Raw genomic sequence first — 19,709 nt, forward strand, 5'->3', positions numbered from 1 at the left:
ATGATGAAAATGTTTAACATTGAACCCTTAATGCCAGTAATTAGATAAAAACTAGTTTATATAATGTGCTGAGAATATATTTACATGATAAATATCATTCTGTGCAATTCCAGTTGCTGTCATACAATCTTTCTGTCATTAACCATGAATTTATTTGCTTTTGGTTTGGTGGTATTACGCATAGCAGTGCCTTAATGAGACAGGTAGGTGAGACTTTACACTACCTGCTAAGTGCTTCTTTAGACCAGTGTTTCTTAGACAGAATCTCATGGAAGGAGACTCTCATGCTGCACAGGTTTGAACCTTGTTACCAGTTTGCCCTCTAGAAATGCTGTGTAAATTCTCTTACCGCATATGTCTGCTATTTCCTGTTTCCAGACACCATTGCCCTTGTTCATCGTCACACCTTTGTTATGTGAAATTTCCCTCCAAGTGCTGCACGTAAAATACAGAGCCTTGAATGAACTAGACGTTTCATGAAAATGTTTTGCTTTCCTTTTTTTCTGGACTGATTTCCTAACATCCATCTTTCATATCTTAAAATTTCAAGGCTTTCACGTTAGACGGACACATGCTTCCTCTTTCACACAGGTGACAGCCTAGCTGACTGAGTCACCTCTCAGTTGCTGACCCACTGACCCCCTTTTCGTTTTGTCTTTTTGTGTCTAATTGACCTCATTTCCTTATTCTTTCTCCAATAATGTTTATTCTTTCTGTACAGATTAAGATAATGATATCTAAACAGCATGGTATCATGGCCTTGTTTAGCATGTTGTTTTCTGAGGCATTCATTATATGGGACAACTTGCTACTTTTGTAAGAGATTTCTGTATTGCATATGAGCAATGGTAAGCTGTGAAGGAATCACTGCACTTATTCTTACTAAGATTCTAAAGGTGCTGAGGTCATACTGTGGAAGCAGTTGTCTAGGTACCCACTGGTCTTTCTACTGGTCTTGTGTATTAAACATCACTTGTGCCTGATCTGGAAATATGGCACTTCAGACATAGGCACTTAATACCAATCTGATCACCTGAACTTTAGCCCCATGACCAATATTGTGGAAGGAGAGAACTAATTCTGGCAATACACACACAAACACACACACATACATATACACACACACACACACACATGCGCACGCACGAAGACGTGCTCCCATGCATAAACACAGAAAAAACATGTAAAAAAATGAAAATAATTATTCCAGTATATTTTTACGGTATTTGCCTGTAGCTAATGAGATTTATGATTAATGATAAGTGGCAAATTGAGATTAAATTTTCTGTAGTGTTGTGAGACACTGAAACTCAAGTTGGCCCATTTATGCCGCTCTGTTCCTTTGTTTCTCTTCTCTCTCTTTGCCTCCGGTCATTGTCAAGACACACAAGTTTGCATTTTTCAGTGAAACATTTTGTCATCAATATTTTCTCCCACTGGCTTCATCTTGTGGCCATTGATGCTTGCCTTTGTCAAGAAGCCCAGGGCGCAAAAAATTTGAAACCACAGTCTTCTTTTCTTGCTCTTAAGGAAACTTTGTACTCTACTTCTGTTCTTCCCATTCTGTCGCATTCTGTTCTCCCATCCCTTAGACTTGGTCTCTGCTGAGCCCACAGAAGTGGAGGAATACTTATAATAATGATTCTTTGTGATAAACCAGCCAAATAATGCTCTACTTTCCTAGCCTTCATTACCAACTTGAAAGAAGGTTCCAATGAATATGTACTTGGAGCCTTAGGGTTTATCATAAATGAATTATGATAAAATCTCATTACACAGCTTCTATGAAAATGTGTCTTTTTATGTTGAAATTACTGCTCTGAAGTTGTATGTTGCATCAAAATCTTAAAAGTAGCTATCTTTTATATTTTTTCTCTGAAAAATCATGAAATATTCAAAATAGGTTATAATCTGTATGGATTTTAAGTATCAGATAGTGATAATTTTAGGGTAACATATTAAAATGTTTATCAGAGCCATTTTGTTTTGACTTTTATACTTTACACACACAAAAGAATGAAGTTTTCCATTCAGCCACTTTATTCATACAACTTATGCTTTTTTAAGTAAAGTATCATGGTACTTAAAAAAAAAAAAAGATCTATCTGTATCATTCTGAAATTAGAAGTCCTTTCACCAGCGTTTGCCCTCTGCTTATTATGTATGAGTTTTGTCTTTGTGTCTGGTCAGTACTGGAAGCTTTAATTTGGAAAATGATTAGGTGCCTCTGGGGCAGACTTCTATTGTGGCTGCCATGCAGCTGGCCTAACGGTATCCGTACACTCCTATAAGTCAATAGCTTCCCAATATTACTAGAATTTTTCCTTGTTCTTTTAAGGCAGCAACATTTTGTTAACCTTAATCAGAGTCTGACGTGTGTTTCTCTTAAATGGCATCTGATGTGGTGTCTCCCTTCAGTTCTCTGTGGTTTCCTGTTTTTTCTCATACATAGAGAAAAGTCTTTTGAGGTATTAAGCGTCTTAGCTTTCTTCTTTAATGCTGCACGAAGCCCATGTTTCCCTGCAAGTCCAGTGTCTTCTGGCCTGTCTTGCCATTTCTTTTATACTACTTTCTTACACACTGTAATTCCCCCAGGTCTTGTTGAGACTTCAATCAGAAGGATTCCTGTTTTCCCCACTGGTGTCCCTTAGCATTATAAATCCTGCCTCCAGAGTGTTTGTTCCCCAAGGCCAAAGATGGTCTAGGCCCGTCATAGTTAAGTGCCTCCAACAGCTTTGTTATTTCGGTAGATATGGCCCATCAGTGGCTTTGAGCAACTAGGAGAGTCAACACCAATTAGGAACTCATCAAAACGGTTCATTCTTGGGACCCAACCAGATCACAGAATAATTTAGGCTCTAGATTCTCTGTGACAGGAAGCTGCTGTAGATAATGATAATAATTCAGAATATTCAAGTCATAGCTAAACTTCATTGAGAAAATTGGTATTGAGCGTGGCCAGAGAAATTTTATCTCATTTCTGCTTATTTTTTCTAGAGACAATGGTAAAGAAAAATCCAACATTTAAATATGCACTATCTTTCTGGAGCAGGCATATAGCTTTTGCGTCCTGTTTGAAGACTGAAACATCAGTGTTTAAGACGTGAATAGTTTCTTCCTTCCATCTATTCATGACTAGGAATGTGGCATTGTGAAAGGAGAAAAGGTTTCTAAGGAACAGATAGATGATGGGTGTCCCAGATTTTCATGGTGGAAAGGAGGATGGGTGAGTAGTGGAAATTGCTAAGTTTGAGGAATGAGAAACAGGTCTTTTCTTAATTCATTCAGGGGTACTCTAAAGTTCTGAAATATTACGTATTGAAACTTGCTATATAATATATAATAAAATATATTAATTGGTAGATAATGAGTAAACAATTTTCTACAAGATTTATAAAAGAAGCCTTCCAGTTGCATTCATAGGGAAGGTCAGAGAACACATGCTTTTCACTTCTGCAAACTGCATCTGAGAGGTTGTAGGTGATTGGTCAATAGTTAAACTGCTTTGAGTATACAAAAAAAGATCATGATGTTTAACACTTTGACCAGAATGCTCTGTGTTTGTTATGTTTTGAGATACATCTTCATAACCATGAACTGAATGAAAAACTAACATTCTTGTTAGATGCTTAGCAAATGCAGAATAATCGAGTGAACACTTACTTAATGGAACCTGAATGAGCAATATTTTCAACTATTCTAATACAAATGCAATACTCGTGTGTGTGTGTGTGTGTGTGTGTGTGTGTGTGTGTGTGTGTGTGTGTGTGTTTGAGATCGTGTTTCCCTGTAGCAGTCCTGGCTGTTCTGGAACTCACTTGGTACACCAGGAGGTCTTAAACTCACAGAGATCCACCTGCCTCTGCCTCCCAAACTTGGATTAAAGATGTATGCCACTACCACCTGGCTCAAACCTGATACTAATAATGTCATGGTTTACTTCTTTTTTTCAGTGGAAGCTATATCCTTATTGACACCTGATTCATTGAGTTGTCTATTTCCTTGCACAGAACCATTGTACCATGGAAAGTCTTCAGACAATGCCTGCATGAGGTCCATCAGATTAGCTCTGGCCTGGAAGCAATGGCTCTAAAATCAACCATTGACTTAACTTGCAATGATTACATCTCCGTTTTTGAATTTGATATTTTTACCAGGTTATTTCAGGTAAGATATATACTTGCTTAATCCATCTATCCCCTCCTTCCCTCCAGAGCTCTGTGTTTGTTTCTTTTTTTTTAACACGTGTATGAAATACACAAACATATGAATAACAACGTCAGTCTTGGCAGTAGATGATCATTCCTCTAAGTTTAGAGTGAGTCCTGTGGTCCAGGCTTGGAATATCAGGTCATGTGATCCTGGTAGGTTGCTTGTTAGTTTTAGTGATTCAGCGAAAGGAATTGTTTTAAATTCCCTTGTTAACATATTCCCCTTGTTCATCTTTAAGCCCAGTGGCTAATAGATTGAAGCCGTTATAGGTGGCTGTTAGCCAGGTGCATCTCATCTGTTTGGCAATTTTTTGATCAGAAGAGAAACAGCAGAGCTAGAAATAGGTCACTGATTTATCTATAGTGTACAGGGTCTTATATCACTCTACAAATTGCTTTTCCCTTTGAACAAGTTGTAACAAAGTTTTCCATGCCAGCAAATATTCTTCAACAATACATTTTTCAATGCCTGTATAATATTCTGTCACAAATTTGTAACAATATTAATTTACAAAACTCATCAAAATTTGTTTTTCTTTATCCAATGATACTTGTGTTATTTATCATTTTTACTTTTTAACATTCATCATTATTTTTATATATTCAAAAGCAAGTGGCATAATACTGAAACAGTCATTTTTTTGCTTCTTAAATATATCCAAATTGAATTCCTCTCAATGCAAAAAATTGAAATTTGTGTTGTGAATATGACTTTGCCACTGAAGTGCATATGGTCTATGAGATTTAATTCATGCACTTACAGAATGAAATCATCCTTTGATATATTACAATTCTGCTTGTGATAATTGTAGTGAATGTGCTAAGACTGACTAGACAAGAAGCTTATTTGTGTGCTGAAAGTATTATTTTAATCTGGAATATGGTATGTTCTGACTGTGATATTAGTAAATAAAATATTAGAGTATGACACAGACCTCTTGTTTCCCGTGCTGTATGACTTGTGTATTTAGCTCTAGCTGCAAAGTCTAGGTGACTGATTCGTTTAACCAGAAAGCACTACGTGGTTTCTTAACATAACTCGTTATCAGGAGAACAACAAACTCTGGCGAAGAGCACAGTTTTTAGGGTACATTTTACTTTATCACAATTTAAAAATCATAGCTTTACATTTATATGGGATAAGAAATTTGATAAAATACTGCAGAAAGTATGTGTTTTGCTTTTTAAAATTTTTAGTTGCTTCATTTTCTTGATGTATGTATGTATATATATAGTGAGCCTATTTTTAAATTATTTTGATAATATAATGAAAGCCTGTAATTTTAAATGATTGTAAGAAGACTTTCAGAAAAGCAACATGATACTCAATTACTAATCATATACAGCATAAAGTACTCCAGTGTTAAAGATCATTTTTCGTGAACAAAGATTTTATTTGTAATGGAAATCAAGGATTCTAAAGGATCAGAGTTTTGATTCATCATCTTATGATGAAAAGCTTATATCATTTTCACTGTTAAACATAGCTTCCCCTTAGGGTCTGTTTTTCTCTACTGTTTTAGTTATTTGGTGTGTGTGTGTGTGTGTGTGTGTGTGTGTGTGTGTGTGTGTAGAGAGAAAGATTCTCAGAGATAGAGACACACACAACTGTGGGTGACTTTATAGAGTGGGCACCAAGAGCTCTAAATCCTCCGTTGTATATTAAAGGTATGTCGGCAGCTTCTTTTTGTTTATATGCTTCCCCACTCTACCCACACTGCTGTTCAGCATGTGCATACATTGTTTTACATGTAGTTATTCTTAAAAGATAGCCAAGTAGCCTTAATATTTTGAGGTTTGATTATCCTGTGTATATTTACTGAGGTGTGAGAAAGAAAGGAAATTCATAGGTAACATGACAGCTGTAGATAGGTTTTTGTCCCACCAGCCAGCTCCCAAATAACCACACAGAGACTTACCATTAATTACAAATGCTTGGCCAGTATCTGACCCTTATTTCTTATTTATGCTCTTCCACGTGGTATTACCTTTTATCAGCAAGGCATATTCATCTCTGCTTCCTCTGCATGTGGCTGGCAAATCAGCCCTCCTTCCTAGCATTCTCTCAGTCTATCTCTCCAGCCTAACCTCGTTTGTTTAGCTGTTGGCTGGTTGGCTCTCTATTAAACCATTGAGAGCAAAATATCTTCAAAGTGTACGAAAGGATTATTCCACAGGAGACACCTGGGCAGGTTATTGGTTATTGTTTCAAAACAGTGAATTGTGGCAGCGGCTCACCAAATCTGATTAGCCCTCTAATTTCTGAGATTCTTCATTACCGCTGGTTTCTGCACTCACTATTTAAATACTTCAACCACATGTAGCTTCAAATATGAGGAAATTGGTTTTATACTTTTTATTGACCTTTTAAAATTTTTATTGACCTTGATTTTTACATACAATTAAAGTTAAGTGATAATTTTTTTAAAATTCACTGTTACCAAACTTTTTAATATTTGTATTGCCTTTATAAAAATGTAAGGTTTTATGTGCTTTAAGTGTATAAGCATCTGTTTTATTATAACTTGATGATGGTGGATTACTAGTAAATAATTCTTACAGTCCTGTATTATTGGGGACTTAGAGTTTTCCATATCATCTGCAAGTGGATGAGGTACTCTTGGGGTTTGTGGTCTGAAGTAAAGAAAGCAGCATGGCTGTTTAGGAAGCAGTGAAGATATGCCAAGTGGTAAAGGGGAGAAAAGTGCTGGAATGATAGAACTAGGAGACCTTTCCTTCCTCTGTTCTCATCCTGAAGTTCACAGGGAACTAAATAAATGCCAGGGAGTATGGGAAGGAAGTGACTGTGCTGTGTGGTCTTCCTCCACTTCCTCTTCTTTTCGACCTTTGTCCTTCTCTTTTTCCTCTTTAGGTCAGGGGGAGAGGCTGGGATAGTAAGGTATTAGAGTCATGCAATGTATACTGAATCTTTCCCCCTATTCCAAAGCTGCAACTTGGTTTCTGTCCCCATTTCCCTAATGCTGGAAAAGCCTGTGTCATTGAAATACAGAACACTACATTAGTGTGTCTGTGGGAGCATGGTGGTGGAATATGGAAGGAATATCCTAGTCATGTGGAACATCTAGCAGTAATAGAATGGAGAAGCATCTAAGAGGAAGGAAGCCATTAGTGATAGTGAGGTTTCCAGAGAGTTTCTGTGTTGCTTATCTCTTGAATTCACTGCAGTATATTCTTTGTTGTTTAATAGCCTCCCAGTAATTTTGTGAGGAAAAAGATCTCCTTCAATTCTAGACAAATGAGTTATAAAAATAATTAGCTAAAGAATTATTTTCACCAAAGTATTTGTTCTGCTTTCTTTAAGCCAGGGAAGGGGTGGGGTTCTGGCTGTGCTGGTTGGGTTGTACTCACATCAGCACAGACTCATCCTATCACGTAAATATTTCTGCAGTAAGCAGCTGGCCCTCTGGCTTAATATCTCTGGGAATGACTTTAGCCTTCAGTTTCATCTTGTTTTTTCGTTGTATTTTGATCTGTTAATTGGTTCTCATTAAAGTTTTGGATTAAAACAACATATTTCAAGAATTTGTGTGGACATTAATGGAAGCAGCGCCAGTATTTGTTTGATATTCCCTTTTGCCTTGTCCTTCTCAGATGGTGGAGCAAAGCAATGCAATGAGAACCAAAATGTCTAGCACGGCAGTAATTTCTCCGTTGCCTTTTGACATGTGCTGATACTTTTTCCAAGGATTGTTTTATGCAATTTCAGTCAAGCCTTAAGAAGAAAATTAAAAACATGCCGTAGTTTTCAAGTGCAGAGCCGGCGTCTGTATTGCTGGGGTGCTCAGTCTGCCTTTCTAACCCAATTAGATGTGTCACTGTGATGAGGAAATTCTTTAAAGACGTTTCTTGTTAAGTCAAAAAGGCTAAAAAGCTCTTCAGTACTAAATCATTCTTTCTTGTTATCCTCACTGCAAAGGACACCTGGTCCTTGCAGAATATTTCCTTATATATCTGAAACTTGCTTTACAATGAAGAACAAGAAAGAGTTTCAAAACAAATGAAAGCCCGAACTCTCCTACAGTAATCAAGTCTCAGATGCCAGTTTCAGCAGCTTGAAGTTGGTGACTTGAAACACCTCTTTTTTTTTTTTCCTCATAGATGATTTGAGTGGAGAATCTGGCAGAACAGATGGAGTACGCTGCCAATTCTTTGGAATAAATGTAGCTTCAGTCTTGAAAGTATTGCAGGGATGATTCATCCACACCCTGCAGCAGAGTTGCCTGTTACTCACTGCCTTTTTTCTAATGCCGTATTACCTGGAGAGACACCTAATTAGATTAAGAGAGATTGATATGAAACACATGTTTTTGTGAAAAGTTTTCTTCTCTCTGAACCTGTTTTCAAACCATAAACCTTTGCCAGGTCCATAGCAGAGCTAGGATAAAGCAAGTGTGGGGGCAGGAGCCTGTTACCTCGGAAAAGACCCGCCCCCTCTAAAGCAGCCCTGCACACATGTAATTATCGCAACTCGATTACTATGTATCTGATGGTGCTGGAGTAACTGCCGTCCAGGCCTGAGCTGCACAGGAACGCTCCTTGGCCTTACATGACTCGTGGTTGTTGTGTAACCTTTTCCACACTTAACTTTAGTAACACGGTCTCCTATTTTATGAGGTGTCTGAGCAAGGAGCAGCCATGCCCAAAACAGATGGGGAAGATGAGGACTCTGTCAAGAGATAACAGCTCTAAGTAGGAGAGCCTAAAAGGGCCTCCTTGAGGAAGGGGTGGATATTCAGGTGGGGCTACAGGAAAGTCACAGTGACAGCAGCGAGTTCAGACAGGCGCCTGGGGATCAAAGCCTAAGACCACCTGCTCCCATATCCCATTTGGTAGTGATCATAAATTCTCTGTTGGGGATATACTCTGTGAGGAACACCTTGTTTTCCTTTTGTCCTCTCTATTCCTAAGAAACTTTTTTTTTTTTTGCTTAAACACATTTCTGTAAAACAAAATAAGCTATTGCCTGTTTTTGCTGTTTTTTTATCAAAGATTGACCCAAGGCTCATACACCATATTGACTTAAAGATATAGAAAAGACTTTTCTTTCTCTAAGTGTGTGAAACAATGTCATTGATGTGTACTTTTTGGGTAATCCCTTTCCATTTATTTATGTGTTTAGCCCTGGGGCTCTATTTTACGGAATTGGAATTTCTTAGCTGTGACACACCCGGGGTACATGGCATTTCTCACCTACGATGAAGTTAAAGCAAGGCTGCAGAAATACAGCGCCAAGCCTGGAAGGTAAGACTCTAGCAGTAGTCCTCGGTGTTGTGCTTAAAGAGAAAGTGCCTTGCAGGTTTATTCTTATGGAAATTGGCCATAGCCTTAAAGGGCAAGGTGGCATGGGAAAGCTGGCAGACCAAAAGGGTACATTTTGATTGCGTCCTTAAAATGGTATGTTGACTTTTAGCGTTGCTGTTAACTAGAAAGTGATGTTAATAAATTTAAGAATTATGTAATGCTTGCTTTTCCTTCTCAACGTAGTGTGGGGTGTTTTCATATTAGTTGTGTTATGTACACAGTATTCCACTTTAAACTGATGTACATTGAACTGATTTAAACTGAATGAACATTCAAATATTGTGTTGAACATAAAATTAAGTAGTTTAGTTTTCTGTGCAATATTTTAGCACAATTTTGAATAGTTTCAGGTAACTTTGATGACAAAATGTAGAATGGTGTATAAATACATACAAGTATGTATTTATACAATAAGTACATAAAAGTATATGTTTGTGGTTCTGTTCCAATTCAATCCCATACCCTTGTTAGTTTAGCATGACCCACTTCTTTGTAGATTCAAAGTTTTTGTTTTGCTTTTCAGTTGACTAATCTGAGTGACTGTTGGAGTCCTGGTGTCTAGTTAGTTCTTCTGGCGGGTCAAGAAATCACCCCTAACTATGCCTAATCAAAAGACTAGAAATCTATCTCTCCCCTGCTCAGTGTGTGTTCCTGTGTGGCATCTAGACATGTGCTGGCACACAGTAAGCCTTTGGGCACTGACATCCAAACCACAGCAGGCAAAATCCTAGGTACAATATCAGTGACATTGGAGACTTTTTCTGTAAGTCTTTAATTTTAATAACTATGTCACTGTATCATGAGGTTGTTCCAATTTGTGGGAGAATTTTGTTTGTCTTTATTTAAGTCTCCCTTTTCTACGAACATGGGCTTAAATTGACACAGAAGACATGTGCTTGCTTGTCCTTTAATACAGTCGCCTTAAGTCAGAGCCAAGAGGTTTAGTTTCTTTTCTGGTAATGAAAATGCTCATGTTTTTGAACATTTAACATGGCATCTTCAAAGGAACCAGTGGCACAGAAACAATTAGGTTCTATTGAAGCCCTCGCTGTAGGGAAGTAACTGTTCTGACCCAGAGTCATGGTCAGGTAATTTGTTTATCACCCAAAGTTTAGATGAATCATTTTGCTTCATTCAAGGTTCACTCCTCGTAATAATCCGTAGATAGTAATGGTCATATGTGAGGTGGGATTTGGATGCTTAAAATCTGTTTAGAAAAGCTCCTTAAGACCAGATGATTACTTGCTTTCTGAAATGTCAATCTGACCGCTCTTTTTCTTAGAAAGGATTTTTTCTCTGGCTTCACAATACATAAAACATTGAAGTCCACTCCATGGAAATTTGAGTGCATTTGGTAGTGCCTTACCTGGATCACAACCAATCAAACACTAGCTTCCTGCCTTGAAATGGTATTTACCCAGCATGCGTAAGGTCCTGGGTGTGGTTCCCAGCACCCCTCCAAAGAATCGAGACTCGAAAGAATTAATATCTTCAATGACTTTTAGGCTCAAGAATGACTTTGAATCGTGAGCCACCCTGTGAAAGCGAAACAGATTGATCTGATTGTGATAATCGTGCCCTTTGGGAGAGCCAGGTGCTAAAGGAGAAAGTGTGTGTTTACTTCTTCCTAAGGGAGGCAGCACTAGCTACCCACAAAAGGCTCAGCAGCAAAGAATTTGAAACTGGGGAACAAACAGAATGGAAGCAAAAATTTCCTGCGAGGACTAAATTGTTTTCAGTAGCCATGTGTGGCTCTCATAAGTTGTTAGTAACAGCACGCTTTATATGGAGGGCTTGAGCATCCTCTGTAATGACTGATATCAGGAACACCATCCAAAGACAGTGTAGAGAAAAAGAAAATATGTTTAGTAACACTGGACAAATTTACAAATATGCAAGACACAAAGATAAGTAATTACTTATAAAACATTAACCATCCAATTTTGCAATTGTATGCTATAATTTAATATCAAATTCTACATATTTTCTCAAATACATAGTGCCCACAATCTCTGAGATTTCTATATTTTATTCTTTATTTGAAAACATTATATAAATTTTTGAGTAAGATATTTTGGAAAGATTTATTTAGTGAGTGTATATATATGTAGACCATGTGTATGTAGGTAATCCTAGAGGCCAGAGAGGGCACCATATTTCCTGAGACTGGAATTACAGGTTATATAAAACCACTTTGTGTGTGTGCTAAAAAAGAAACCCAAGTCCTTTGCAATAAGGACATTTACATTTGTTTTGTTTTGTTTTTCAAGACAGGGTTTCTCTACTATATCAGATAATATTCAGTAATTGATTATCATTTGGAAAATCACTTATATTTATTTCTTAATGTAACAAGTGATCTTCCAAATGATAATTACCGAATATTATTTGGAACAGTTTTCCTAATATAACCATTAGTCTGAAATGACTAGAAATATTTTTCTGATTCTGATTAATAATATCAATAATTTAAAGGCCAATAGTCTATAATTAGGGTCTCTTAGGGAAATCTGTTGAGACTAATTGGAAAGTATCCTTTTTTGACAGGTCTTTCCGCAATCCCTCCTTTCTTTAAAGCCTGGTTTTCTTGGCAAATGAACTGCCAATCTTCCACTAAGCATAGGAGGTTACTAGATCGAGTGACAAACCATCCTGTGTGCTAGAATATAGCTCCTGAAGTTTTTTAGTGCACTCTGTTTATCAAATATTAAAACATGAGAAACTTTTCTTACTTCCCCCTTATGGTTATGCATTCATGTAACAACTTAATATCCAGTGGGCTTTAGATAACGTATTGTTGCCCTGATTAATGGACTGCCTGCACAGGCCAGCTGCTAACATCATGATTGCAAGACTGAGTGGCACACACTCCTATAAAGAGGGATAATGTACTGAGATGAATAAGTGAATGGTGATGAATTTAAAGCCATGTCAGTATTTTCTTTTATTGGGAATTAATGTATGAGATTTATCACTCATTCAATGACCAGTGTATAAATTACGTTGGCTGCCTATGGAAAAATTATTTGATTGGCAGGTTGGTTAGCAGATATAAATTTATCAAATTTGTCATTGATACAGTTCAGCCCTTTTGAGATTTGTTTAAAGATGAATTATGAAATGCTTGCAAGAAAACATTAAATAGGTCTGTGACCAAATTTTAATGCCTAAATGGTAAAGAAATATATTGAAATTCTGGTTCAGTTTCTGTGGTTGATAAATTAATTATTTAGCTCTTTGCTTCCTTTTCTCCATGATGATTTATGGCGCAGCTGCATCCTAGCAGCCACATTCCCACACATCCCTAAGGATGGGGGCAATAAATCTCCTGATAGTTTCCAGCCTCATTTATTTCCAATAGAGCTCCAGAGATACTTAAATGAACAAGAATTATTATCAGTGTTTCTTTCACAGATTGATACCAGCAAGGCCCAGTGGAGTTACATTGGGGGAAAGGATAGAAATTTCTGTCAGGAATTCTAAATGATTCTGCTCAAGACAACAGATTAACACATTGTTTAGTGGTTGCCATGCATTTGAAGTGTGAGTGAAGATATTTTTCTTGTGTTTTGTAGCTACATTTTCCGGTTAAGCTGCACTCGGCTGGGACAGTGGGCCATTGGCTATGTGACTGGGGACGGCAATATCCTGCAGACCATACCTCATAACAAGCCCTTATTCCAAGCCCTGATTGACGGTAGCAGGGAAGGCTTGTAAGTATGAGACACTTTGTTCAACGTGTTCTGCCTAGGCATGGAGCAGAGAGTGAGGCTAATGATCTCGTCGTTTGTGGTTAACCTCAAGCCTAAGGCATAGATGTCCTTTCATTCTTGCTACTCATGCCTGAGCTGTCATTTTATGGCACCCTAATTATATAGAGTAGACACATTTCAGCATTAAAACACATGCTGAAACATAAAGGAACTTTTAACATATGTGTATACTATTAATATATTAATATATACATATATTACTAGCTTAGAGTAATTCATTGCTATTATTTCACATAAAACAAAACTGAGTGTTGCATTTTGTTCTGAGTACTCATTTTTTTTTCCTCCTTTTTAATCTTCTACCTGTTCACTTGCATGTCTTTTTATTCACCTTAATAATGAATCCAAATTTCAGAGTACGTCAATGCTAAACTCAGTTGTTGCTTATTAAACTTTTACTATAACTAAGTTTTCCTCCTTGCATGTCTCCAGCCCAAAAGTTTGGCTAACTGGTCGGGACCCTGGATTCCCATGAGTTTCAGTCACCTCCTGTCGTCTTTGGCCTCCTGCGTTCTCAGTGTCCCTCCTTCCACTCCACCCTGTTCAGCAACACAGATTCATGTGAGCCTGCTTGCAGGAAGGTGAAAGGCTGTGTCGAAGCCTGGCAGGAGATGGTGGAGAGCGAATGATGGAGATGCTGCCGTTTCCATAGCAATCACTAAATGGCAGAAATGAGCAGGGTGGAGAAAGGAAGGAAGACGACCGTTTTCAAACACTGAAGCAAGAAGTAGATGTTAACTCTGTGAAGAGAATCAGTTCTTCCATTGCTGTTTGATTGGTTTCTGTTTGGCTATTGGCCCTGGTCCTCACGTGATTCTCATCCTGTCCTTTAAACTCACTCTGCAGCCCCAGCTGGCCTCTAACTCTCCATCCACCTGCCTCAGTCTCTGGAGTTCTTCAATTACAAGAATCCAAACATGCATCATTCTGCCCCTTAAAGAATGTATTATTGTTATTTTTAAGGATACACAGATTTAAGAAAGCAGTTATATGGGAAATGTATGCCAGGTTGTGGTATCATGTGTACATTTCTCTTTTTATCTTAAGACAGCATATATTTGCTGTTCTTTCTTGTTTGACTTCTATTACATTAAAGATTTCTATGTGAACCTGTTGGTTCTCCATGACAGAGACTTTTTCACACTTACAAGTTGACAAAACTATGCATAGATCAGTGTGAGTTTGTTTTTGTTTTGTTTATTGGTTTTTGATTTTCTTTGTTTGTATTTTATGCCTTTTAATTTTTTTCAAAAGCCAAGCAAAAAGAAATGAGTAAGTAACAACTAGGAATATTTCCTGAAGAATAACAAACCCTCTAAACTCCTAAGCAAATTAACTTTTTATATGTATACACATACACTCTCATACACACTCAGACATATCGTTAAATCAATGGGCTGGTTGAATCTAATTCCCACAGTAGATTAGGACAAAGTAAAAATACTATTGATTTGGCTTAGTGACAGTGTCCTTTGCTTTGCAGAAGCTTCTCAGTTTCAGTAGGTCCCATTTATTCAATGTTGCCCTTAATGTCTGTGCTGCTGGGGTTATACATAGGAAGCGATCGCCTGTGCCCATCTGTTGTAGGGTACTTCCCACTTTCTCTTCTATCAGTTTCAGTGTGTTCAGACTGATATTGAGGTCTTTGATCCATTTGGACTTGAGTTTTGTGCATGGTGATAGATATGGGTCTATTTTCATTCTTCTACAGGTTGACATCCAGTTGTGCCAGCACCATTTGTTGAAGATGCTTTCTTTCTTCCATTGTATACTTTTAGCTCCTTTATCGAAAATGAGGTGTTCATAGGTTAGTGGGTTAAAATCTGGATCTTCTATACGATTCCATTGGTCAACTTCTCTGTTTTTATGCCAATACCAAGCTGTTTTCAATACTGAAGCTCTGTAATAGAGTTTGAAGTCAGGGATGGTAATGCCTCCCGAAGTTCCTTTATTGTATAAGATTGTTTTGACAATCCTGGGTTTTTTTGTTTTTCCATATAAAGTTGATTATTGTCCTCTCAAGATCTGTGAAGAATTTTATGGGACCTTGATGGGATTGCATTGAATCTATAAATTGCCTTTGGTAGAATTGCCATTTTTACTATGTTGATCCTCCCAATCCAAGAGCAAGGAAGCTCCTTCCATTTTCTGGTATCCTCTTCAATTTCTTTCTTCAATGCCTTAAAGTTCTACTTAAACAGTGCAAGAATATGTTGTTGATTCACAAAAAATAAAAACATGAGTCTAAATGTAGAAGAACCTGATTAGACTTATTGCAATAAAACCTTATATATTTAAAATGATAAAATTTTGTTTAAATTTAGTTATCTTTATCCTGATGGACGAAGTTATAACCCTGATTTAACCGGATTATGCGAACCTACACCTCATGATCATATAAAAGTGACACAGGTAAGAATATTTTTGAAATTATAATTAATACATATCTCTACTACCTCTGAAATATATGTGAACTTCTACCTACTTGTGTTCAAAAGCACACTCAAATATTTCAAACCATAATGTCAGAATTCTAAGAGTTCAAAGAAATTTTATGATGTATGTTAGATGAAACTTTTTGTTGTTAATGGTAATACTTGCAGTCTTATTGGTTCCTATCTAGAAATAGATAAGTCAGATGTGGATGCAAAGATGTAAGGAGAAAATTAATTAAAACAAAAAGGATAAGAAATGATGAGTTTTGTGTTAAGGTTTTTAAAGCTAAATGAGTACTGAGGAACACTTAAAGTTGTAATACCGTTTTATAAATCTACTTTGACAGTTTCATGAACTCTGAGTGAGAACTTGGAAAACTCTTTATGTACTTTGCAGTAAAGACAAAAATCTAAATGAAAACATCTTTTGGCACTAAACACCACGTGTTACCACTTTGCTGTGCACTGGAGGGTCTGCCCCTCAGGGTGTTCTCTGTGCCGCTTCCCATCAAGCAACAGATCACAAAACCCTAAGCTGTTTATTAGTGGATGAACTCACTCACCCCTAGCTGCTCACCATGGCTGTGTGCAGTGCACAGCACGAGGGCAGGAGCCCTGCATGTTCTCTGAACTTCTGCCCCTATACAAATCCCAGTTGATTCAGAACTTAAGTGTATAATGTTTCACCTTTAAAACTTTTATTGTATCATCAGTCCACTTTTTAAAAACAAGCCACTATATAGAAATATGAGTGTGCATTCCCAGAGCTGTCAAACTAGAAAGATGGCTGCTTAACTTAGCAATTATTGAGGTGTTGAAGAGAGCATGAAGGGGGACTTTAACATGGTCTTTCTGAAGACTTAGAAAAATTTTAATAATATTTTTAATATAAAATATTATATAATCTTTCATAATTTAAATATGTTCATACTTTGGTAAACAGTAAAGGCCAAAAACTGTCTCTTGGTTTCAGTGCTCTTGCTATGCTGAAGTGTGAGGGATACTCATTATGTACATGTACTCTCGTGGATGGCATTTAGAATTTAATATATGACTACCATTCTCAGCTTTGTGTAGTGGTTTGAGAGTATATTTCCTAATATGTATTATGGGATGCTAATGACAAATTGTTCTTTCTGAGTCCATGTTTTAAAAATAATGTAGGGCCTGAGAATGTACCTCAGTTGACAAAACACCTTCCGAACAGTTGTGAGCTCCTTATTTTGAACCCCAACACTACAAAAAAAAATCAATGAAGCTATCCATAAATTTTCAAGAATAGCATGATTTCTTCAGTTTCACATAAAATAGCATTGTACTGCAATAAATTCCTTACGTGTGACTTGAGCATTTTATAATTGCGGCCTGACTTGGACAGTCATAGATGACCTTAGTGCTTTTCCAGTAGTGCAGGGTTCTCAGCCATTTATAATTTATTTTGGATTCTTTTGATAATGATTCTTTTCCACTTTGTTTCATCTTCTCGCTCTTGCCTTTCCTTTACTAAGTCTCATGTGCCTGACAAATAGCATAACGGATGAGATTTGTATGTATCTGTGCATGTGCTTGTGTGTGTGTGATGTCTGTGCACAAACTGGACACCGCAGTGTTGTTAGTAGTCACAGAATAAGTATTGCCATTTACTTCTTCTACTCATGCATATTTCATGGGCATTCACTTCACTAAAATGTGACATCCCTTTTTACAAACTTTGTTTTTCCTTTCTTTGCCGCTCTTATAAACAGCTCTTGAAGATAACTTTCTTTTTTTGCATTCACTAGCCTGTCTTTTCTTTATCCAGCAGAAATTGTCAGTACTTATTCATTGAGGCTCCTCTTCCAAACATCTAAGCTTGTCTCAGCCAGTTTTTAATTGTGAATATAGATACTTCCCATTTACTTTGGATTTGGAGATTTACTCTTGAACTTGAGGAAAAGAACTGAGTCTCACTGTGGCTCAAGCTTGTTTCTCTTTCCTACATGCTATCCTCATTCTTATTGGCTACAGAAAGCGTGGCCACACGACAAATAAACATTGCTTACCTTTCATCTTAAGATGTCTAAGAAATAAAATGTAATGTTATTTTCGATTTGGCCTTGTAGTGAAATGAGTGTGTGACATTTACAACAAACAAACGAAAAGGACCAAGTCATTTATATTGCCATTCTAAAACTGTAGATGTTGTCTTTAGAATCCCTGTGGCTGTTGAAACAAAGTAATGGAGTAAAGCATTAAATAACCGAAAGTGTGGGTATGGGTGTATTTATATAAAATTAATGCCAATATCTCAAATGTTTTATAAATTGATTTTTTAGACCGAATTATGAATATCAACTTAAAATGTGTCCTTAAAAGGTAGCCTAATTCTGACAAATTCAAGTGTGGGGAACTGAAGTCATTGTAATTGAGGAAATTCGATATTAATACTTCATGCTTGAAAACCATTAACATCGGCCTCTTTTCCCTATATTCCAGGAACAATATGAACTGTATTGTGAAATGGGCTCCACTTTCCAGCTCTGTAAGATCTGCGCAGAGAATGACAAAGACGTCAAGATTGAGCCTTGTGGACATCTGATGTGCACCTCGTGCCTTACTGCGTGGCAGGTACCGTGCAGCGACAATGTCCCTTCTTGGTCACCCCGCTCACACTTCCCCTTAGGATCCTACGGCTTAAGGATTCAGGAAGTAATACTCAGAACTGTTTTATCTAAAATAGTATACATATGTGTATATATGAAATGGATAATTTTGCTGCGTTTTGTCTTTTTTCGCTTATGTAACTTAAGTTTCTGTTGGTTGTAAGTGGTTTCGCTTCTGTCATACAGTTAATTTCATGATGACACAAATGTTAACTTACCTAATGAGTCCATTTAGTCTTCCTCAGATTGTGCTCTTGGAAAGACTTTGGAGCACAGTGAGTTACAGCAGATAAGTCTTGTGCTGTTGCTGTCAGTCAGGATCTCTTTTCCCTCGAGATACAGTGCATGACTCTTGTGTCCGTGATAGCTGCTTTGAGAGACCAAAACTGGGCAATCTGAGAACCAGGTCCCCGGAGCAGCTTCTAACGAAACAGGCTATTTCCAATTTTGAGAAAGTTACAAAGAGTAAAACTTCCTTCTTGTTTGTAGTTTAGGCAGTCAATACAAAATGATTTGATGTTTGAGAATAAGGCCATGAGAAAGCTGTTTTTCCCTGATGACTCTCTTGTAGATCTTTAACTGTTATAAAAGTTGGGGATTTAAAATGGGTATTTTAACCGAGTTCCAGTTTTAACTATTTGAGAGATTGTTTTGATCAGGTCATCTTGCAATTTGCTATTTAACATAGCCCTGTTAAAACTAGCAGTATGTTGATATGATTTGGAAAGCAAAAATTTTAATTTTTAAACCTTGGCCTTCACTCTTTGGCCTTCTATTTCCAACCTTGAACTTCTGATGTAAGGGAAGATGGGTCAGGGGGTTCATGAAACAACACAAGCTGCCTCAGAGGGCAATGGCACCGACTGAACTTATGGATTGGTGACAAAATATAATACCTTTCACAATTTCATAGTTTTAAAAGGGACCTGCTCTCCCTGAAGAGACTTTGAAAATAGGAAAGAAAAAGAGGAAGAACGAGAGATAAAATGCAGTTGATTTAGGTTTTCATAGCCCTCTGTGAGCTCATGGGCATCATTGTCACCTCAGGAAATGTGTACAGCCTCTCCATGCCTGCCTCCCTCTGCATGCTTTTGAGTTATATGTTGCCTTAAGTTTTTTCGATATCCTTGCCCTTATTTCTTGCATCCTATTCATTTTGATAATGAATCCACACAGCACAGAGAGTTGCTGGCAGAAGGAAGGGACTTGATGTAGCATCAGCAAGAATCAATTCCTAGCAGATGGGCACTTGGTGGCTATTTATGTAGCTACACTCACTCTGTGCACGTAGCTGTGATCACTTTTGATGTGCTGAAGGAAGTCAGG

At 37.3% G+C, this 19,709-nt stretch overlaps 1 protein-coding gene across 3 annotated transcripts in view; it reads left to right on the forward strand.

Annotated features, from left to right (window-relative positions):
- Cblb (Cbl proto-oncogene B) overlaps positions 1-19,709 on the forward strand; it is a 178,388-nt gene that overhangs the window by 97,564 nt on the left and 61,115 nt on the right. For all 3 annotated transcript variants that reach the window (XM_050163448.1, XM_050163449.1, XM_050163450.1), the window contains exons 5-9: positions 4,011-4,167; positions 9,352-9,473; positions 13,109-13,246; positions 15,631-15,718; positions 18,217-18,348. In XM_050163448.1, coding sequence (XP_050019405.1) covers positions 4,011-4,167; positions 9,352-9,473; positions 13,109-13,246; positions 15,631-15,718; positions 18,217-18,348 — 637 coding nt within the window. The remainder of the gene's footprint in view (positions 1-4,010; positions 4,168-9,351; positions 9,474-13,108; positions 13,247-15,630; positions 15,719-18,216; positions 18,349-19,709) is intronic.

This window comes from Alexandromys fortis, unplaced genomic scaffold (genome assembly GCF_014885135.2).
Source record: "Alexandromys fortis isolate MF-2015 unplaced genomic scaffold, M_Fortis_MF-2015_v1.1 scaffold_131, whole genome shotgun sequence".
Taxonomy (NCBI): domain Eukaryota; kingdom Metazoa; phylum Chordata; class Mammalia; order Rodentia; family Cricetidae; genus Alexandromys; species Alexandromys fortis.